Source organism: Stegodyphus dumicola, chromosome 3 (assembly GCF_044657685.1).
Source record: "Stegodyphus dumicola isolate Sdum_Otavi_A_Nest chromosome 3, ASM4465768v1".
In the NCBI taxonomy this organism is placed as follows: domain Eukaryota; kingdom Metazoa; phylum Arthropoda; class Arachnida; order Araneae; family Eresidae; genus Stegodyphus; species Stegodyphus dumicola.
In genome coordinates this window covers 11,434,587-11,458,404 of record NC_140770.1, presented here as the reverse complement: position 1 = coordinate 11,458,404, position 23,818 = coordinate 11,434,587, and the positions used below count along the sequence as shown (strand labels likewise).

The window sequence follows — 23,818 nt, the reverse complement described above, 5'->3', positions numbered from 1 at the left end:
CGGCTACGAAATTTGGTACATAGGTGCATCTAGACAAGAGCCAGTGCACCTCGAAGCGATTTTTTAGAAATTCGAATTCGAATTTTTTTTATTTTATATTTTGTGACGAAATCGCGTCATTTTGAGACATAATGGGCTATAGGAAAGCGAGATTTTACTCTACACACTCCATTTTCACATCGTCATGAAACGTAGGCACATAGATATTTTACGAACTTGAAATAAATTTCGTGTTTCAATAAATCGATTGAATACGAATTTATTTAACAAAGGGAGCTTAATACCTTTTCAACGGGATTTTTTCTAAAATAGTTTTCTAAAATAGTACAGTTTATTTTTGTTTGATTTTTGGATAGGTTAAACTTTCATCCTTGCGACTGCTTTTACAAAAAGAATTTTGGAAAAATGATAATATTTTGTATTTAAAAAAAGAATTTTTAAATGAAGCTTCCGAGTACACTTCTCACATCTCACATCTTTAAAAATGTGATTTTTGGCAACAGTTTTCCTGTCTTATTGCTGTTGATAGATTTTTGATGAAATCGCATCCTTTTGAATAGTTTCATTCTTTTAGAAATATGGGTTTGGCAACGATTTTTCATCGTATTTCTTATGTCACTGTTTTTAAGAGATTGGCATATTTCATTGTCATTTTTATATATACTGTATAATACATATTTAATGATTTTTTTAATATATATATATATAAAGTTGTTCTGCAGAGTAACATTCTGCACGGAATTTTATGTTTTTTGAGTTTCTTTCATGTTATTTTTTGCTTATTTCACTGTTTGTAAGATATTGAAAAGTTTTGCATGATTTTTTTCTTCAAGTTGGTTAATTTTTTTGTTAGGATTATTAATATTTGTATTAAGGGATATTGCTTATTTCATTGTAATTTTGTTATACGTAATAACCTTTTTTTTATAAAGTTGTTCTGCAGAGTAAAATTCTTCGCAGTTTTTAAATTTAACGTTTGGTGTTCCCTTTAGCCATTTTCCCGGTACATTTAAAAGCCAGACGAAGGCTGGCAGCGAATCTGCTAGTATTTTTTATAGAGGAAAATTCTGACAAACTTTATGTGCTCTTAGTCCTTTAAATTAAAAGAATAAAGCTTCTTCTTTTCAGAAAAAAAAGTTCATAATTTTTCTCGGCATTTATCGAGATGTACGTAACAACGTTTCTTAAGCCAATAAACGCTCCTTAAACGTATCCTTTTGACCATAAAAGGCTCAGAAAATGCAATCATTGAGTAAATAGCAATTAAAAATTGACCTAATTTTTAATTATCTGCTATCAATCTTTTTCCCAGTAACCGTACCAAAGATATGATCAATGTTTTGACTCAAACGTGTAGTTTCTGAAATATTTCCTTTCCTAGCTATCGGAAAAATCCTTGACCTATGAATCCTTGCTAACAAAAGCTCATTATTGCTTGCCCGGATCAGTTTTTGAAGAATGAAATATCATTGCGAAGAATTTCTCTCCACACCGTTTCTGTTAAGTTTGCTGTCCATCATGATGCACCGTTATCTTTTGTTCCTGGCCTTAGCTGCATATTTGATCCAGACCCATGGAGCATTAGAAGGTAAAAATGAAATATTTTTGTTTGAACTTCATTTTTTATTGTTATCCTTCCTAAGTCCTATATTGTAAGAATGATTAGCCGCCTTTGTAAAGTCGCTGAACGGTAATATGATCGGGATTCAAATACCTACAAACTTAGCTCGATGCATACGCGTTTTCGTTGCTTTGCCCATGTGCAATGTGGATACGAGCCAATTTCTTTTAGGAAGTCCTCGAAGAAGGCATGCATTAGCTTAGAACAAGGCTTCTTAAACGTTTTTCAATCGCGACCCCTTTTTATCACTGAGATTTTTTCGCTAGTGTAGATATTAAATATAACATAAATCTAAATAAAAAATCTGATGTGTACACCACATGATTTCCTTGTACGGAAAATTAAATTATACGCATTTTTTCTTGCATTTCATTTAAACTTATTGGATTGAATTAAACCTACTTCGCCGACAGCGCATAAACCACAATAGAATAAATGCATTCTTTAAAATTCACTTTGTTTACCATAGCGACACTCTGCCGATAGATTAACAGTATTTATATTTCGTTCATATTATAACTCAGAATGTACAAAATTTATATCATTTAAAGAATTATCGAATCGTTGCCACTTGTTCTATTCAAATACTATAACAAAGCTAGAACGATATATAAAAGAAATTAAGCAAACGAAACAAAAAAGAAACAGTTTTTCACAGACGATTGACTATTTCTCACTCAATTAATTCAGTTTTCACTTCGCGACAAGGCAAAAATACATAAAAACTCAAAATATCTGTATTAAAAATTACGAAGTAAATCTTAAACGCTTATTTCCTCGAAAAAATTCCAGAAAGGATTAAGCATGATTTAAATAATAAATGAAGGCGTTATCTTTATTGTTGCGAAGCTAAGTTTCTCTAGATTGGCGACAAATCCACTATTTAAATGTAAACAAGCAGTGGCCGCCATCAAAAAATTTATTAGGCTTAGCGGCACTTAAACAATTTTAAAATTGTTGATAATTCTAAAAATATTGCATACAGATTCGCTAAAGGGATAAAAACCTTAACCGGAAGATAAGAATTTCAATCATTCAGATTCAGAAGATAGAATTCAATCATTTTTAAAGCAAAAAATGTACAATTTACAAACATATAAGAGTAAAGAAACTGAGATCACTGAGCCGGGTAACAGAGTGGATATATGTATAAATATATTTATACATTTATACATACATTTGGTGCTGCCGATTGCAACCAAAATACGAGGTGCACATCTACATGTTATAGCAGTCCTATATACAGAATTTCAACGTTCTGAGGCTACTCGTTTTTGAGTTATGCGAGATGCGTACGTACGTTCGTACAGACGCCACGAAAAATTCTCTTCAGAATTCATTTTAAAGCAGTTTTATAATTTTTTTGGAGGAAAAGAGTGTTTTATTCTGTTCTTACATACAGATATCACGGAAATACATCGTTAAATTGCATTTGAAAGAGGTCAGAATGGGATATTTTCGTTGAAATATGCTGCCTGAAACTTTTCGCGATTACAATACTTCCTTTTTACTTCGTACAAGGAAGTAATAAATAAATAAAATCGGAAAGGTTTCAGCTTCTGCATTACGCCCAAAAAGGTGTTTTTTTAACGCCCCTTTGGGCGTAATGCATTGTTGTGGGTTACCTTAATTTATTAAATATCATGTTATTCGTATTTAAACCATAAAAGTCAGTTCAACAGCAATGTCGCAAAATAATTTTAAAATGAGTGTATCCTTAGAATTTCCGATACACAGTCTGGCTCGATAGAGATAAAAAGGTTTGTTTTTACCTCCGTAGAGTGTTGCCATTGCTCGCTTTTAAATCGTTTAGTTTGTTAATAAAATATTCGTTAAAGTTTTACAAAATAAATAAATAATAAAACAAATTCCAAATTTGGGCTTCCAGATGCCCATAATCGGGTGGAAACGTACGTTATTCACAATTCGATGGCTCTAGGTACCGTTGATTTATCACAATGCGAGACGCATACATACATTGATGCAGATTCTTCATTATTTAATTTCTTTAAATATAATACAGGGCTCTAATACGAGTATTTGATGACAACAATTTGGAAAGTGAACCGACATTTATAGTAAATCGACGCAAAATGCCAAAACGAAATTAATAGACCTTCTGAGGAAATTGCCCCTTTGGACTAATAAAAATATATATCCTCCCGTAAATAATTCACTTCTTTGGTAGAGAATATACATATAAAAAGAAGCATTTTAGGATTTATTTTAAGCAAACAAAAAATATCAAAGAAATTTGTAATGAGACGGATGTGATTGTTTTCTGCTGCGTAACGAATTAAATGTTGGCGTGATATTTGACCCTGCTAGACATGAAGCATCATCAACATTGAATGATATTTGGTTTTAATTAGCGTTAAAGCTGAAAAAGTAGCTTTATAAAACCATGTGGTGCTAAATGAGAGAAGACGATTTTATGCCATTTCCAGAAATAACGAGAAATCTAATTTTAACTCCGATCTAGAACTTATCAAGGATTTTTGTAAAAACTCAAGTTTTAGGTTTGAATCGCTAGATAGCTTTACAAATTCCTTTTGCACTTTATATAACAAGTAATTAATCTCATTAATATCAATTAATGTAATGTCTTTAAAAGTCTTATGAATACACTTTCTTTGAATTCAGCTACCGAATTGAATTTTCATTGACCCAAAATTTGGATTTGCGGCCCCATAAGTTTAAGAAACACTGGCTTGGACGGATAACGCACGCTGGCTTTGTCATAAGCAAACTAAAACAGATTTATTGATTGCCCACAGTTAAATTTTCTTTATAAATGATATTGTCTGGTATACTTTTAGTGCAGAGTCTTAATCAGGATTTCAGTAATAATTATATTTCATGGTTTCTGTGCATCCAATTTTTTCAAAATTGATATTCAGTAGAGATTTTAATTATTATATGTAAATATCGGTTTTCATGTAGAGATTTCTTGCATTTCTAGAATACTGAAGTTACTGAAAATTATCAAAACACTGAAAACAATATTTGTGAAAACTTTTTTACTTCTTAGTACGAAGTAAAAAGGAAGTATTGTAATCGCGAAAAGTTTCAGGCAGCAAATTTCAACGAAAATACCCATTTTGACAGCTATCCAATGCAATTTAACGATGTATTTCCGTGACATCTGTATGTAAGGACAGAATAAAACACTCTTTTCCTCCAAAAAAATTATAAAACTGCTTTAAATTGAATTCTGAAGAGAATTTTTCGTGGCGTCTGTACGAACGTATCTCGTACAACTCAAAAATGAGTAGCCTTAGAACGTTGAAATTTTGTATATAGGACTGCTATAACATGTAGATGTGCACCTCGTATTTTGGTTGCAATCGGCCGCACCGAACGTATATAAATATATTTACATATATATCCACTCTATTACCCGGCTCAGCGATCTCAGTTTCTTTACTCTTATATGTTTGTAAATTGTACATTTTTTTCTTTAAAAATGATTGAATTATATTGTTTTTATCTTCCGGTTAAGGATTTTATGCCTTTAGTAAATCTGTGTGCAATATTTTTAGAATTATCAACAATTTTAAAGTTGTTTAAGTGCCGCTAAGCCTTTTTTTATGGCGGCCATTTCTTGTTTACATTTGAACCAGTAGGATAGGGGATTTGTTCCCAATCTAAAGAAACGTAGCTTCCCAACAACAAAGATAACGCCTTCATTTACTATTGCGAATTAAATCATGCTTAATCCTTTCCGGAATTTTTTCGAGGGAATAAGTGTTTAAGATTTACTTCGTAATTTTTAATACAGATATTTTGAGTTTTTATGTATTTTTGCCTTGTCGCGAAGTGAGAACTTAATTAATTGAATGAGAAATACTGAATCGTCTGTGAAAATATGTTTCTTTTTTTGTTTTGTTTGCTTAATTTCTTTCATACATCTTTCTAGCTTTATTATAGTATTTGAATAGAACATGTGGCAACGATTAGATAATTCTTTAAATGATATAAATTTTGTGCATTCTGAGTTATAATATGAACGAAGTATAATACTGTTGCGTGCGTACGGGTTCGTTATGAAATGAATGCACAAGTCCGATGAAAAATGAACAAAAAATTATTATTATCACAACAAAAATGCTTAAATTTTCTCAAATTCTCATGCAGTATTACAATATCTCACAGTAGTTATCTTTTAACTACTCAAATGTCCAATAGAACGTAATTCAAAACAGCTAAAGAACGCTAATCCGCGAATTCGCTACAATCGACAAGAGCAGTTTTCTAAACAACAACAAACTAAGCAACTACTACAAACTGAGATGTTTTCCTCCTTTTATAAGATTTTAAAATCACGCGCTAGAATTTTCCAGTACTTTCTCGAAATCAAAAAGAGATATTTATTTATTTAATGCACGCGCTCTTGTATTTTCAATTTTTCGGCTTAGCTTTCTTTTAATATTCGTCACGCGCTGCACTGCGCGAGAAATAAAACCATTTAATTTATAATTGAACATTAGCTTTTTAAATACCAAATTCGTAACACTGCCCCCTTCCCAAGGACTGCACGTCCCGGGCAGTACAATCCCTGGACAGGAAGCTAAACTTACAACTGTGGCATAAATGCAACTGAGGCATAAACGTTACATTACAATATCAAACAATATAAACAATAAATGCAATAACTAACTTAAACAAATCAAAGGCTATCAAATACTAAATACAAAACAAATACTAAATACAAATCAAATACTAAATACAAATCAAATACTAAATGCAAATCAAATACTAAATACAAATCAAATCAAATACACATTTATAAAGAAAAAGGACCATGGTCTGATACTATTTACAATTATTTACATTACGTACTATGGCCATAGTAATGAGCTAACCTGTCGTAATGAACGACTTTAGGTTTAGAGTTCGAAGAATCCGAACCACGACGTCATTCAGCCTTTTTAGGACTGTATACGGGCCATCCCAAGGTGACTGTAATTTCGGACAAAGTCCTTTCCGTCGAGTCGGATTCCACAACCACACCTTGTCTCCTTCGTGGAACTGATGTTCAGTAGCTCTTGTATCGTAGCGGGTCTTCATCTTCTCCGTCGCCAAGTTCACTCGCTTTCGTGCGAAACGGGGCATCACTTCAAAACGGGCCTGGACATCTTGGATGTGTTCCTCAGGCGATGAAGGCGCATCCGTACGGCGATCAAACAGGCGGTCACAAGGCAGACGAAGTTCTCGACCGAAGAGCATCTGGGCTGGAGAAGAGCTGGTAGTCTTGCGTTTCTTTTCGACCCTAGTATGACTTCGGCAGCTTCCCGATCTGGATCTTTCGGACAAGGCGTCGGCATTTCCAGGCGAGGATCCTTTTTGAGGATGCATAGTCATGCCATCAGATGCTGAAAGCAGTTTGTTGTTTTTCAAGTCTAAGGAAAAATTGTATTTCCTTAAAAAGTCCAATCCGAGTATGCATGGATCTGTGATATCCGCCACATATGCCGTGTAATGGTAGGCGGCACTTCCAAACGTCATGCTTACGTTTAACTTCCCAGTTATGTCGATCTTATCACCAGACGCAGTCTGAAGTGTAACACAGGATGGCGTCCAAATAAGTTTATCTTTAAACTGTTCAGCTAAATCTTTCCTAATGATGGTAACATTAGCTCCTGTGTCAATGATCATATTGCAAGGAACTCCATCGATATTCCCATTAATGGACAGTCCGTTACTGTTGCCACTCACTGTATAAATTTTAAGCGCTTTAAAACAAGGTTTTTCATTATCTGGCAACCTGCATTCCTCGATATAATCACTAATTTGTTTACTGCGTCGTTGCTGGGAAATGGTCTTATTTTCCGTACCTCGGAGTGTTTTGCAGTTTCTTCGTATGTGGCCTTCAACTCCGTAGTTCCAGCACTTTAGAACTAGTTTCTTTTCACTTCTGTTCCGTCTCAAGCCACTGACTTGTAAAATCATCTGCTTTATATTCCGTACCCTGGGGCGTTCTGCAATTCCGTCTTAGGCGACCTTCACTACCACATCTCCAACACCTTGGAGCCACTTTCCTCTCGCTCCTACTTTGTATCAAAGCGTCGACTTGTCTGGCTAAATCATCTAAACGAGCCATCAGTTGATCCACTGGCTCATGGACTCGCACAGCTTTAACTGGGTAGCGATCTCTACTACTTGCTTGCTGGGCTGCCTCCATTTCACGGCGTACAACAGAGCGCTTTTTACATCCTTTACATCTGCCATTCGCAGTGCTTTCTGTATTTCAGGGTCCCGGATGCCGTCGATGAAATATTGCAGGGACAGGATTTCCCTTGTTTCTGTCGGGCACTCCGAAAAGGCGTGATGTGACAGCCTTTCAACATCCGTGGCGAGCTCCTGAAGCGTTTCGGTGAGCTTCTGTTGACGAGATTTTAATTGGAGCCTGCTGTAGTCTTTTAAACATTTCTCGCCGAAGCGCAGCTCCAAAGCGCCGGATAGAGCTTCGAAATCTAGCCTTTGATTTTCGGGAAGCGTCTGCAGGATATCCGCTGCGTCTGCTCTCAGAGAAGCGGCGAGATGACAGGCCTTAGCTTGGGAATCCCATCCATTCGCATCCGCAACGATAGAAAATTGTGTCCTATACACCTGCCAGGAGGTCTTCCCATCATATGTAGATAGTTTCAGAACGGAACGAGCAGGCATCGATAAAAATTTGAAACCTTCAGAATTGTTTCCTACCGTCGCTATGCACTTCTTTAGGCTGTCAACTTCTTTGGCGACGGCAGCAGAAACCCTATCATCAATTTGTTGTTCGACGGCAGAAACTCTTTCTTCTATATGTTCTTTTACAGAAGAAATTCTTTCTTCTACTTGTTCTTTTACCGAAGAAACTCTTTCTTCTATTTGTCCAACTTTAGTTTCAACCGCGTCTATTCTGCCTTCCATAGCCTCAAATTTATTTTCTATTACGCAGGTAATTTCTCTTTTCATTTCGTCCTGACCTGCTTTCATCTCATTTTTAAGAGATTTCATCTCTTCCTTAACGGATTCCTGGCCCAACTTCATTTGTTCCTGTGCCGTTTTCATTTCTTCCTTGAGGGATTCCTGGCCCAATTTCATTTCTTCTTTAAAAGATGTTTGGCCAGCTTCCATCTTTTCTTGGAAAGCAGCAAAAGTAGTAATGAGCTGTCTCAATTGTTCTTCCATCCCTCTTGTTATTGGCATTCAAACCCCACTCCTGACACCAAAAATTGTTGAGTGCGTACGGGTTCGTTATGAAATGAATGCACAAGTCCGATGAAAAATGAACAAAAATTTATTATTATCACAACAAAATGCTTAAATTTTCTCAAATTCTCATGCAGTATTACAATATCTCACAGTAGTTATCTTTTAACTACTCAAATGTCCAATAGAACGTAATTCAAAACAGCTAAAGAACGCTAATCCGCGAATTCGCTACAATCAACAAGACCAGTTTTCTAAACAACAACAAACTAAGCAACTACTACAAACTGAGATGTTTTCCTCTTTTTATAAGATTTTAAAATCACGCGCTAGAACTTTCCAGTACTTTCTCGAAATCAAAAAGAGATATTTATTTATTTAATGCACGCGCTCTTGTATTTTCAATTTTTCGGCTTAGCTTTCTTTTAATATTCGTCACGCGCTGCACTGCGCGAGAAATAAAACCATTTAATTTATAATTGAACTAACATTAGCTTTTTAAATACCAAATTCGTAACAATACTGTTAAGTGAACCTAGCGCCAGAGTGTCGTTATGGTAAACAAATAGAGTGAATTTTAAAGAATGCATCTATTCTATTGTTGTTTCTATTGTCGGCGAAGTAGATTTAATTCAATCCAATCAGTTTAAATAAAATGCAAGAAAAAATGTGTATAATTTAATATTCCGTACAAGGAAGTCATGTGGAGTACACATCAGATTTTTTACATCGTTATTAGAGAAGGATTATAGAGGTAATCGTTCTCTCTGTTGTTAGATGCATTAATGGCATCGTTAACTTCCGCTAGTTGAGTATAATATCCATTTGTTTTGGGTGAATGCTACGTAAGATTATACAAGTTTAATTGTGATTGAACAAGTATACGAAACTGTGACCGTACGTCAAAAGGGAAATCAAATGCCCAAGTATACAGCGTACGTTTGAACGGAGTCTAGCAGTCTGGGAGAATATAAAGTGTGAAACAATCGTTAAAGGATTTTCGACTTTTAGTATATCCATCTAGACGGCTCTGAGAATGACATGCTGTGGAATACCGGGAGCAGAAATAGTGATACTGGTACTGCAGGCAAATTTTCTAGTCATAAAGACAATACTGCTAATTTTGTCTCAGTGTGTAGTAAGTGTTGTTTTCATTTTATCTGCCTTCACACCTTCCAAAAAAAAAATATTGTAGATTGTAAGACAGACTATTCCCGGGGCTTATGCTGGGAATTTGTTTTTTTAAGTGGAGGGGAAAATTAAGAATGCGGCTGATACATACGTGTGGCTTTTATGCATGAGAAGGTGGCATGTGTATTTGACAACAATGAGATTGAGAAAATGAAATAAACTGATTATACACAGAGTTCAAAATTTACTGTACATACGCACTGCGAACGAGTTACCATGACTAAAAAATCTGATGTGGACACCACATGACTTCCTTGTACGGAATATTAAATTATACGTTGTAGAGTTGCGCGCCTCCAACCTGCACGCAACAAAGTGGTGACTGCTGAAACTGGAAATTAGACAGAGTCTTGCGAAGGGTTTAAGTCCCTTTTTATTCAACTTAAGAAATTACAATTGCGTGCTCTTGACGCTCACAAACTACGCCGACCCGGCGGTAAAATAAAAATAAGAACCTGAAAAGAAATAATAACAAGATTCTAACTACGAGGCTCTCTAAACGTAACTGACCTCACCGCGTTCTACAATACCGCTGATAATTCAGCAAACTCTGAATGTCACGTTGAAAGATTAACAATTCTCCGAGGCAAGCACACAGGCCGAAACGCGTGGTTCTTCAATTTTTGACTAACTACCTCCGCGCTCGTGAAGTAAGAAAAGCACACTTCGAACTCGTTTCCTTTCTATTTAACTCAGAATACTTCTGCTGATAATTTGAATCCTTGCGCGTTCTACTAAAAATTTACATACTCTGGCATTGGCAGTTCCAGGGAAAAGTAAGGCTTGACAGGAAAGATAGTTTAAACTTAAAATAAATGTTAGTTAAAATAAACATAAACCCTACAAAGCATTTTTTTAAAAATTTCATTTAAATTGATTGGATTGAATTAAATCTACTTCGTCGACAGCGCATAATCCACAATAGAATAAATGCACTCTTTAAAATTCACTATATTTGTTTACTATAATGACACTCTGAATGCACAAAATTTATATCATTTGAAGAATTATCTTATCGTTGCCACATGTTCTATTCAAATACTATAATAAAGCTAGAACGATGTATGAAAGAAATTAGATAAATAAAACAGAAAAGAAACATATTTTCACAGACGATTCAGTATTTCTCATTCAATTAATTCAGTTCTCACTTCGCGACAAGGCAAAAATACATAAAAACTCAAAATATATGTATTAAAAATTACGAAGTAAATCTTAAACACTTATATTCTCGAAAAAATTACAGAAAGGATTAAGCATGATTTAATTCGCAATAATAAATGAAGGCTTTATTTTTGTTGCTGCGAAGCTTAGTCTCTCTAGATTGGCAACAAATCTACAATTCTGCGGTTTCAAATGTAAACAAATATGTCCGCCATGTTATTTAAAACTTAACCGCACTTAAACAGCTTTTAAATTGTTGATAATTGTACAAATATTGCTCCAGAATTACGAAAGGCATAAAAACCTTAATCGGAAGATAAGAACAACATAATTCAATCATTTTTAAAGCAAAAAATGTACAATTTACAAACATATAAGAGTAAAGAAACTGAGATCACTGTGCCGAGTAACGGAGTGGATATATATATAAATATAGTATTAATATACGTTTGGTGCGGCCGATTGCAACCCAAATACGAGGTGCACATCTACATGTTATAGCAGTCCTATATACAAAATTTCAACGTTCTGAGGCTACTCGTTTTCGAGTTATGCGAGATACGTACGTACGCACGTACGTACATACGTTCATACAGACGCGACGAAAAATTCTCTTCAGAATGGATTTTAAAGCAGTGTTATCATTTTCTTGGAGGAAACGAGTCTTTTATTTTCTGTCCTTACGTACAGATATCACGCAAAAACATCGTTAAATTGCATTCGATAACAGTCAAAATGGATATTTTCTTTGAAATATGCTGCCTGAAACTTTTCGCGATAACAATACTTCCTTTTTACTTCGTACAAGGAAGTAAAAAGAAGACGGATACACTATTGGATGCAAAAGTCTGGTGTATGTAAATGGTATTATCTTACGTTTTCAATTTTGAATCACGCTCATATTGCAGTAACAAATATAATTACAAGGTTTCCTTTTTCGATTTAATAACGAATTCCAAAGTGGCTGGATATACTGTGCTTCAATACTTTTTTTTTGAGCGATTTATTTATTTTTATTTTTTTTTATTTTATTAGATCACGGAGGATGGCATGGAGAATACACTTCCCACATTGATCATCACCATCACGGTGGTGAACAGCATTCGCATGGTGGACAGCACCACTACCACAGTGGGGAGCCTCACTTTCATAGTGGAGAATATCATTCCCACAGTGGAGAGTCGTATTCCCATAGTGGCGAACAGCATTCCCACAGCGATGAACAACATTCCCACAACAACCAACAGCATTCTCACAGCGGCGAACAGCATTCCCACAGCGACGAACAGCATACTCACAGCGGTGAACAGCATTACCACGAGTCTCATTCTCACAGTGGTACTGGGAATGCTGCAGCTGCTCATGCTCAGGGCGGTGATCATCATCATCATCATGATCACAAGTAAAACCGTTTCTACTTTCGTCTTTATTTTAGTACAGTTTAGAATAGATAATAATAGAATAAGATTATAACAGAATAATTTTAGAATGTATATTACTTACTTTAGAGTGTATATTACTGGTGTTAAACAAATAATGTAAGGGGTGTTGTTGTTGTGCTTATCCTCGAAAGATCTGTCATATATAGAAGGAAGTGAGGAACTTCTGTTGGTCAAAAGGACTGAAACCCTCTGTGCAAAGTCCAAGGGTAGAAGTCTGTCTATGCTCTTTTGCCTGCAGCCTTAGGTGAACATTATGGAACGGTCTTCACAGCTTGAATGACACTTCCATGACATTATTCTCCCGTCGTACTTCGCCCATTCCGCCCTGGTACACCCCCTCGCCGGCTAAGAGCACACTTTGAGGTGACCTGCAGGACTTGAGGGGAATAAAATAAGGGGTGTTTAAATGAAAAGGTACGAAACAACACAATGGATATATTGAAGGTCTTTATTCACAAGCAACCACCAGAGGCCTGACCACAACTATCCCACTGTTCCACGAGCCGAAGGATTCCCTCTTCCCGGGATTCCTGTAGCCGTGACAAGAGACAGTCCTCCACTGCGCCCACTCCGCCCAGGTACACACCCCCTCGCCAGCTAAGAGCACACTTTGAGGTGACCTGCAGGACTTGAGGGGGATAAAATAAGGGGTGTTTAAATGAAAAGGTACGAAACAACACAATGGATATATTGAAGGTCTTTATTCACAAGCAACCACCAGAGGCCTGACCACAACTATCCCACTGTTCCACGAGCCGAAGGATTACCTCTTCCCGGGATTCCTGTAGCCGTGACAAGAGACAGTCCTCCACTGCGCCCACTCCGCCCAGGTACACACCCCCTCGCCAGCTAAGAGCACACTTTGAGGTGACCTGCAGGACTTGAGGGGGATAAAATAAGGGGTGTTTAAATGAAAAGGTACGAAACAACACAATGGATATATTGAAGTCTTTATTCACAAGCAACCACCAGAGGCCTGACCACAACTATCCCACTGTTCCACGAGCCGAAGGATTCCCTCTTCCCAGGATTCCTGCAGCCGTGACAAGACAGTCCTTCACCTCTCCTTACCCTATTCCGTCCAGGTACACCCCTTCGCCGGCTAAGAGCACACTTTTTGAGGCGACCTGCAAGACTTGAGGGGGATAAAATAAGGGGTATTCAAATGAAAAGGTACGAAACGACACTATGGATATATTGAAGTCTTTATTCATAGGTAATCAATCACCAGAGGGCTGAGCAGAAATATACCACTGTTTCACGAGCAGAAGGACTCCCTCTCTCCAGAATTCCGGTTGCCGTGACGACAAGAGACAGTCCTCCACTGTGTCCTTCAGTTCGTCGTCCGAGTTGAGGCGCTTCCCTCTGAGATGTCACTTCTCACTAGGTTGTTTACCTTGTCGATGAGTTCGGCCATGATTACCATGTTTGCATGGCCTGGTTTCGGGGCATTACTCAAACACTCCAGGCCTTCGCGGAAACTGGAACTCCAGTTTATCACTGACGTTTCGGACGCACAGTCTCCCCGTATATGGCCACCAGCCGGCTATGAATAGCGACTGGTTTAACCCCTTTCACAGTCAGAAATCTGATAACACTTCGCTGCTCTTCGTTCGCCAGATTTTGCAATGTGGATGCCATGAGGTCCTCACAGGCACTGAAGTGGACGGAACACACAACTGCCTACTTCTCTCTTGCGTCATGGAAGAGCACTCGCGCATGCGCACAACAATGCCAGACACTACATTCGCGTCCTTAGGTGTGTCACTACGTTATGCTGAAGCGGCATATCCAGATTTACAGCGGTTTATTTGTTATGACGTTTCGTAGCTTCTCATTTGAATAACCCTTATAATTATCTTTCAAATAAATTGGTTACGTATCAGTTCCAGTGTCTTGTTTATTAAGAGAAATAAAGATTATGGTTCGTTTCTGTGGACAATCGAATCCCGCTGTAACAAACTCGCCTTATAACGAAATTTTGGATGTAACGAAAGAATCTCTTGGCCTCTTAACTTCTTACGCGTTTAATATTATTTTATACAGCTAAAACAAACTTCGAAATGTATATAAATCGGATATAAAGAAATATTATGGATACAAGGAGCCACTGTGTTTAGCATAATGAAATGGAATGCCTGATAGCGGCAGCTTTAGGTAGTGTAGAAGATAGAGGTATGGGTTTGGAAAGACTAAACAGCTTTCAGTTTCGATATGATATAAAATCTTTAATGACAGATTTTTATCAGAATAATGTTACCTCAGGATAATAAGCGATTATTTTATCGAATTTTATGATAAACATCAACAGTACAGACATCGCAAAAAAAAAAAAAAAAAAAAAAAAAAAAAAAAAAAAACTCTTCTGAATCCATTTTAAACCCTTTCTGCAATCCGTTTTGAGACAAAGGGTCTTTTATTCTGCGCCTTACGTACAAATATCACGCGAAAACATCGTTAAATTTCATTCGATAGCGTTCAAAATGAATATTGTTGCATTTTTCTCTTTTCTGCTTTTGACACCAGTTGTTGCGTTATTTACTTCCTTGACGTTCGTACGGGGTTCGTAGATTTGGAGTGAATAACGACGACACTTGATGAAGTATCAAAAAACACTTTATTTAGCCAGTACTAATCAAGAGAGCTCCAAAATCCCTTTACAGTCTAACACAAAACTCGACGATGCACTAATTTGCGATGCACTAAATGACACTCTCGATGCACTCGACGACCAACTCGGCACTAGACTTCGAGACACTCGCTCAGTGACTAACAGCTCGCTAGACGAGGCACACACACTCGATGAGAGATGCACACTCTCCCTCTCGATAAAGCACACTGACTGACTGCGGACCAGCAGGGTTTATATAGCTTTCGGCTTGTGTTCGAGAACATTCTGGGCTAAACCGGTAGGAATTCGTTCCAGAAGGTTCTCCAAACGTCCATGGTATATCGTCGATTTTGTCGCCAAATGGGCGATTTATTGCCAAATGTTGCAACCCTGCCCTCCTTTGCCATTTTATGGCAACCCTAAAACTGCTTTGCGGGGAAGCTATCCTACCGCGCCTTTACATTTTGTAACAATATTTTCTTTGAAATATGAAACCCGAAAACTTTCACAATTACAGTATTTCCTTTGCTTAGTAGAAGGAAGTTAAAAATGGAGCAAGAAACGGTTATCAAGGTAACCTTTCACTTGTAGGGTTTATATTTATTTTAACTAACATCTATTTTAAGTTTAAACTATCTTTCCTGTCAAGCCTTACTTTCCCCTGGAACTGCCAATGCCAGAGTATGTAAATTTTAGTAGAACGCGCAAGGATTCAAATTATCAGCAGAAGTATTCTGTTAAATAAAGAGGAAACGAGTTCGAAATGTGCTGTTCTTACTTCACGAGCGCGGAGGTAGTTAGCCAGAAATTGAAGAACCCCGCGTTTCGGCCTGTGTGCTTGCCTCGGAGAATTGTTAATCGTTCAACGTGATATTCAAAGTTTGCTGAATTAGCAGCGGTATTGTAAAACGCGGTGAGGTTAGTTACGTTTAGAGAGCCTCGTAGTTAGAGTCTTGTTATTATTTTCTTTTCAGGTTCTTATTTTTATTTTACCGCCGGGTCGGCGTAGTTTGTGAGCGTCAAGAGCACGCAATTGTAATTTCTTAAGTTGAATAAAAAGGGACTTAAACCCTTAGCAAGACTCTGTCTATTTTCCAGTTTCAACAGTCACCTCTTGGTTGCGTGCAAGTTGGAGGCGCGCATCTCCACACACTCATAACCCTACTAAATCACCCGATAACTAACTCATGGATGTTTGCGTTTTTGTTCTTTTAAAAAGCGGATTGTAACACCGACCGGTAACACGTCTTGGACTTTGGAAAGCTGTTCAAAAGAAATAGTATAAAATACCATTCCTCTTAAATACCGATACTACAAAAGGTATGTCTTGGAAATTACGGTGTAGAAAGGCAGTGAAGAATAAGAGTTACCAAATAGAACATTTAAAAAATAAAACTTTTAGGTAAAATATTTCTGTAAATGCAATGAAAATCGTCTGAAACAAATCTGCAAACAGACTCTGTATAGAAAACTTACACGATTTTTCATGTGAAAAATACTTTTTAGAGATTCTGATGAAAACGGCGAGCATCAACAATTCTCACAACCGTTAGCAGAACCGGTGACTGAACCAGCGATAGTAGCAACTCGGCACCAGTCACACCACAATCATCATAGCCACAATCAATCCAGAAGCAGAAGTTCTACTCGTGACCCCTTACAGATGAGGAATGATGATCACCACCATCGTCACCATCATCACGAGGTGCATACTAAGAACCAAACGACTGCCCCAACCCCTAAAAGTAAGTGTTTCCTTGCTGGTTGTTATTGTTGTTCGGGTCTTTCCCAGCTGTAAATATAGGACCCGGAAGGCGGCCGCATTCAAAGTAAAATTCCATTATTTGTCCAAAATTAATTTTTTTTAAATTTGACATTGCAAAAACATGAATACTTTTTTCATTTAAAACACTCCTGTAACTGGAAGTATACGACTATGGCCAAAGATTGCAAAAATAAAGGTAAGGGTGATGATTGTATATGTTACGGTGAAACACCGAAATCTGGAGAATATCAACTTTCACCGGTGAATGCCAACATTCATATAGTCTCTTGGTGTATGTCCGAAATATTTTCCAAATACTCTTATTTCTGACTTACACCGGTGAATGTCGACATTCACCATGTACTAATGGTGAATGTTGAACATATAACAATATTATATTTCCTTCTCCGTAATTCATTCGCGAAAAAACGAACTTGAGACTCAGAATAAGAACTTAAGAATATAAGAACTTAAAACACACAGTACATTCAAAATGAGAAAGGAAAATAATAGAAGTTATAAACTTACCAAATTATGTGATTCAAATCTTATTTATTGCAACGACTTAAACTATTATGACACTTTGAATTGCACAAGAGGCCCTTGCTTTTACAACTGTATTTATTTGTGGAACGCTTCCTTTTGGAATGGCAGCGTGTACATATACTCCTCTCGTTTCGACCTACAATCACAGCAATGTAAAGAAATATTCGATCTTTCACCGACGTATTTGGTGAATGTTGACATTCTCCGGTGAAAGTCGACATTCTCCAATTTCTGTCTTTCAGGGTAACATATATATAAATGTACTTCTGGTACGGCAGATTGGGTTAAAAAAAAAAGGGAGGCGCCCAAGTAGATGTTATAGCAGTCCCGTATGCACAATTTTGACATTACACGGCTAATCGTTTTTGAGTTATACGGCATATATACGTGAACTGTGCGAAAAAAAAAGGGGTTGTTCTATATCTCCTGTTTTCCTGGGTCGATTGACAAAATTCAAATTGCATTTTTTATGTCTCGAAAGGGCGACTTAGGATATATATTAGATTTATATACAGCACTGTTCTAACACTGACTCCACTGACTGATTTTCACTGACTTCGAAAGAGAGCCTCAGAGTTTCTGACTAGTGCGCTGATCGGAAGAGTGATTTGCCTTCTAGCAAACTACTCTACTAAGCTGATACTACGCTTGGCCGTATTACAGGCTCTTGATAGCTTCACTAGCTTATTCAATATTTAGAGGCAAGCTACTTAGAATTTTGATAGCTTCGGCTATATCGTTTTAGTTACGCATTAAATAAGTCTCATTTTTAATTCCTTGTACGAAGTAAAAAGGAAGTATTGTAATCGCGAAAAGTTTCAGGCAGCATATTTCAACGAAAATATCCATTTTGACCGCTATCGAATGCAATTTAACGATGTTTTTGCGTGTTATCTGTACGTAAGGACAGAATAAAATACTCGTTTCCTCCAAGAAAATGATAAAACTGCTTTAAAATCAATTCTGAAGAGAATTTTTCGTCGCGTCTGTACGAACGTATGTACGTACGTGCGTACGTACGTATCTCGCATAATTCGAAAACGAGTAGCCTCTGAACGTTGAAATTTTGTATATAGGACTGCTATATCATGTAGATGTGCACCTCGTATTTGGGTTGCAATCGGCCGCACCAAACGTATATTAATACTATATTTATATATATATCCACTCCGTTACTCGGCATAGTGATCTCAGTTTCTTTACTCTTATATGTTTGTAAATTGTTCATTTTTTTCTTTAAAAATGATTGAATTATGTTGTTTTTATCTTCCGGTTAAGAATTTTATGCCTTTAGTAAATCTGTGTGCAATATTTTTAGAATTATCAGCAATTATAAAGTTGTTTAATTGCCGCTAAGCCTTTTTTTAATGGCGGCCATTCATGTTTACATTTGAAACAGGAGACTAGTGGATTTGTTGCCAATCTAGAGAAACTTAGCTTCGCAACAACAAAGATAACGCATTCATTTATTATTGCCAATTAAATCATGCTTAATTCTTTTTGGAATTTTTTCGAGGAAATAAGCGTTTGAAATTTACTTCGTAATTGTTAATATAGATGTTTTGAGTTTTTATGTATTTTTGCCTTCTCGCGAAGTAAGAACTGAATTAATTAAATGAGAAATACTCAATCGTCTGTGAAAAACTGTTTCTTTTTTGTTTTATTTGCTTAATTTCTTTTATACATCGTTATAGCTTAATTATAGTATTTGAATAGAACATGTGGCAACGATTAGATAATTCTTTAAATAATATACTTTTTGTGCATTCTGAGTTATAATATGAACGAAATATGTAAACTTAGCGCCAGAGTGTCGCTATGGTAAATAAAGTGAATTTTAAAGAATGCATTTATTCCATTGTGGTTTATGCGCTGTCGGCGAAGTAGATTTAATTCAATCTAATAAGTTTAAATAAAATGCAAGAAAAAATGCGTATAATTTAATATTCCGTACAAGGAAGTCATGTGGTGTACACATCAGATTTTTTATTATTTTGCATTCAAGCTCAAGTGCGGGCTTTGCTGTACGCCCTGAGAAAGGGGCCATATGTTAAACTCTTATTTTGAGCAGTAAAGAGAAATTAACCCTTCTCGAGTTTACGTTTCTGTTGCTAAACTAAACAGAATGTTCGCTTGGCTGTTCACTAGGTTTCTCCCCATTCAGTTGTTATATAAAAGGGGTGGAACCCCATAAGAGAGAGACTGAAACTGCCATTTGATTAGATTTAGCTATGATGATATTAGGGGAAAAAAAAATGTATGCAAATGATAGTATTTTCCTTCCATAACCGTCATAACTGCACTAGTTATTTAAAGAATAACGTGGAATGCCCTCGCTGGGAGCACAATTCACAAGTGCACATCAGTATCGCCACTGAGGGCGGGGGTTTCAAAAATGGACCAATGAGGCTGGTTTTATTGCTCTTGTGACGCTGAATCTTTCAAACTGTGCATATGAGAGCATGTTGTTATTTACGTTTTATTTTGCATTTATTTCGCACTTATAAACCTATGACGTATAAATGCCGCTATCATTTTGATCGAAAATTTAGTAGGGCTTTCATTTTATAAGTTTATTTAAACGTCAATATTTCACTTACTTCGCGATACTTATCACGCGATGATAGTCAGATTAATATTCGTTGCACATTATCGCTCTTTGTATCGAGAAAATGACTCAAGCTACAATTAGCCTCGGATATTATGCTTTTACTAACGCCTGTGGATTAAGGGAATTCGAACGTATAATTTTTTTTTTTATTGAGCCGAGAATAACTGCAAGCGTTAAAATTAATCTAGTATTCTCTTATATCAATGATTGCATTCCTTTGACTTTGAAAGTGTAAGATTCAGAATGTGTATTGTGAATAATCTGATTACACCAATTGTTAACATTCAAAGTAATTCATGAGTAACTTAAATATATTCGTTGTGAGTAAGACAAATTCATTCTGTTTGAAGGGTATTTCTTTTGCAGGCAATACACTTAACAGTGTGTAGAGTCATTAGAATTTTTTCGAAGCAGGAGATGGGAAAAATGAGCAGTGCCCTCGCGAGAACTCGAACCTCGAACCTCTCGCATACGCGCCCAGCATGCAGACCACTATACCTCGAAGGTATGCTAAGAAGGCGGGAGAAATACCTTATATACTCCCCCTTTAAAAGGCGGACTGTGGATTAGACGACCCATTCGCCAAACCCCAGTGGTGAAGAATCATCATCCACCCTCTTTTTTTAGTTCGGGCGCCACTGTTAAGTTATTTTGAAGCAGGAGAGATGAAAAATGAGCAATGCCCTCGCCAAGACTCGAACCACAGACCTCTAGAATGCGCGCCGAGTGTGCTGACCACCACACCACGAAAGCATGCTAAGAAGGCGGGAGAAATACCTTAAAAGTGAACAGCTATTGTGAAATTTAATACACTAAATGTGTAGGAATGAAAATTAGGGAAGTTCGCTTTGAACGAAACTGTGCACTTTCTATTATTATAGAACATGTTTTTCATACAGACTGCAATAAATAATGCTAAGACTTCTACTATTTACATATATAATTATGTTCATATTTGATCTAACTTGGCACTGAAAATTTCGACAAGGAATCCACGATTGTTTTAATTATTTTGTACAGGAAATTATATCAAAGCATTTTCAACCACCTTGCTTACAACGCGGCATAGGTCAAAATGACAGGATATTACTGGAAGCCAATTGGTGCATTCTAGAAGCCACTTTCTCGGTGACGATACAGATGTGCACTTAAAAATGCGCTCCCCGGGATTTAAACTTTGGTCTTCCTAAGTACGTGTGCTTCCCGTTACAATTACGAAGGCAAGCGGAGAGGAGGGAGAAAATACTCCTCCTTTAAAAGGGCGACTGGGGATTCAGAGACCCAGTCGACAAATCCTGGAAGTGGAGAAATATCATCCACCACTTTTTAATTCGGTCGCTACAGTGTTTTAGAATTTTTTCGATGTCAGGAAAATGAAGAAAACAGAATGCCCTAGCCGGGATTCGAATTTTGGACTTCCCCAATGCCCGTCCAGAGGGCTTCTGTTAGCATAAATTTAGGCATTTTGCATAATGAAACTCGAAAGGCATACGAAACGAACGTGCGACGAGATATATATTGGCGAGAGAAAGTAAAGTTCGTGTGCAATGCAGTATATTTGACTTTCACCTTAGCTACGTGGAGTGCATTCGAGTCTCACCTTATAAGCTATTTTGCACCTGAGTCAAAGGTCTAAATCAGTTATTGCTTTATCTTTTCAGGTACTATGTCGAAGTATGTTCCTGTTTCTTTTTTCTTATTGCCTAAAATAGGTAAGCCTGATATTGATGATGATTCTTTGTAAGTTATTCTTTTCAATACTTCAGTGTTTTAATGTCCGTGAAGATTATTACTTTTTGTTATGCTTAAGTTAAGCAAAATTATTCTATTTTATTAAATAAAGATTTCGTAGTTAATCTTTTTTGACTTATAATTCTTTAATGAAAACTGTACTTGAGGAAACTTACTCATTACGCCTTCAGTGCTAATGCACAACCAACAGCGTCCAATTACACAAAGAAGGCATGCGGAAAATAAGGAGAAAATACCTTTTCGAGTTAGTAAAAAAGACAGGTTATTTTAAGCTTCACGGGACACTAAGACCATTGTAATAACTCTCTTGGAAGTTTAATAAGATCTGAAGAGCTGTAATTCAAGCTTCTAGACAGTTAGAACCATGTAAATTCATTTCTAAAATTTCATTTTCTGTAAGAAAGTTCCGTTTCCAAACGGAACTTTCTTACAGAAAAACAAGACATTCGGCCAGCAGGCAAGAAGGCAGTTTTTCGGTGCTCAAAACTTAAAATTTCCTTGCTGTCTCACTCGGCAAAAAGACACTGAAGGTGCAGAAAGAACCAATTCACTATTCTGTTAAATTTCAAATGTAGATAAATATGGCTGCTATGGTAAAAAAATTTGGGCTTAGCCGCACTTAAATAATTTTTAAATTTTGATAATTTTACAACTATTGCATGTAGATTAACTAAAGGCATAAAAACCCTAACCGGAAGATGAACAACATAGTTCAATCATTTTTAAAGCAAAAAATGCACAATTTACCAACATATAAGAATAAAAACACTGAGCTGACGGAGCAGAGTTACAGAGTGGCTATGTATATATATATATATATATATGATGTACCAGCATTAGTCGTAGCTTAAATTATCAGACGATACGTTTTAAAAAAAAAACAGGATCCATTTATTATTATTCAGGAGAAACAGCAGTTACAAAATCAGATATCCGGAGTAAATAAAAAGAATTACTAATAACATTTTGTATGAAGTTTACTGCATCGTGACATTTAAGAAAAAGCCCCCGGTATTCCTTTGCGAGTCCTTTTGTAGCCTCTGGAAAGGCGGAGCTTCAGAGAAATGACGTCAGTCTCGTCAGCCAATCTAGTTCGCTTTAAATATTTCCAGAACATTCTATAACTGTACGTGTAGAAAAGGCGGGAAAAACAACTTGACTACGGGGCTGTGGATTTAATTCCACGTACTTTCAAATAAGAGAACGTCGCCATTAAAAATGAAAAGAACATACAGTTAGAATTTAAGTGTATTCTTGACTATGGAATTTTATTATTATTATATATATATATATATATATATATATATATATATATATGAGATGCACAACTACATGTTGTAGCAGTTCTGCGTACAAAATTTCAACGTTCTGAGGCTACTTGTTTTTGAGTTATGCGAGATACATACATACGTACGTTCAGATGCTATGAAAAGTCTCTTCTGAATCCATTTTGAATCAGTTTTATAATTGGTTTTGGGAAAAAGAGTCCTTTATTCTATCCTTACGTCCTTACGTATATGCAAAAATATCGTTAAATTGCTTTCGATAGCTGATAAAATGGATATTTTCGTTGATGTATGGTATCCGGAATTTTTCGTGATTATAGTACTTCCTTTACTTCGTACAAGGAAGTAAAAAGTTAAAATTCGGAGAAAATTTGTACATGCACTTCTAAATCCCGAATATTGAAAGAATTAAGATTAGTCTTTTCAGAGAATTAATTTCGTAATTTTTCTTACCGCGTACGATTATAACAACGTTTCTTAAGCTAATAAACACTCCTTAAACCTACAATTTTGACCATAAAAGGTTCAGAAAGTGCGATCATTGAGAAAAGGGCAGTTAAAAATAAGGTTGATTTAACTATCTGTTATCTACCCTTTTCCCGGTATCCGTATCGTAGATATGATCAATCATTTGA

The 23,818-nt window shown here is 36.4% G+C and overlaps 1 protein-coding gene across 1 annotated transcript; it reads left to right on the top strand.

Annotated features, from left to right (window-relative positions):
• Positions 1 to 1,396: 1,396 nt before the first annotated feature.
• LOC118204526 (uncharacterized) lies at positions 1,397 to 21,889 on the top strand. Its single transcript, XM_035376838.2, has 4 exons — positions 1,397 to 1,588; positions 12,206 to 12,572; positions 16,730 to 16,968; positions 21,807 to 21,889. The coding sequence occupies exons 1-4, from the start codon at positions 1,459 to 1,461 to the stop codon at positions 21,887 to 21,889; spliced, it is 819 nt and encodes a 272-aa protein (XP_035232729.2). The 5' UTR covers positions 1,397 to 1,458.
• The last annotated feature ends 1,929 nt before the right edge of the window (positions 21,890 to 23,818 follow it).

Bases quoted from the DNA above. Each gene is read 5' to 3' on its own strand.
- LOC118204526 (XM_035376838.2), top strand. From the start codon at position 1,459: ATGAAATATCATTGCGAAGAATTTCTCTCCACACCGTTTCTGTTAAGT. The intron at 1,589-12,205 runs GTAAAAATGAAA...TTATTTTATTAG, and splicing joins GACCCATGGAGCATTAGAAG to ATCACGGAGGATGGCATGGA. The intron at 12,573-16,729 runs GTAAAACCGTTT...AATACTTTTTAG, and splicing joins CATCATCATCATGATCACAA to AGATTCTGATGAAAACGGCG.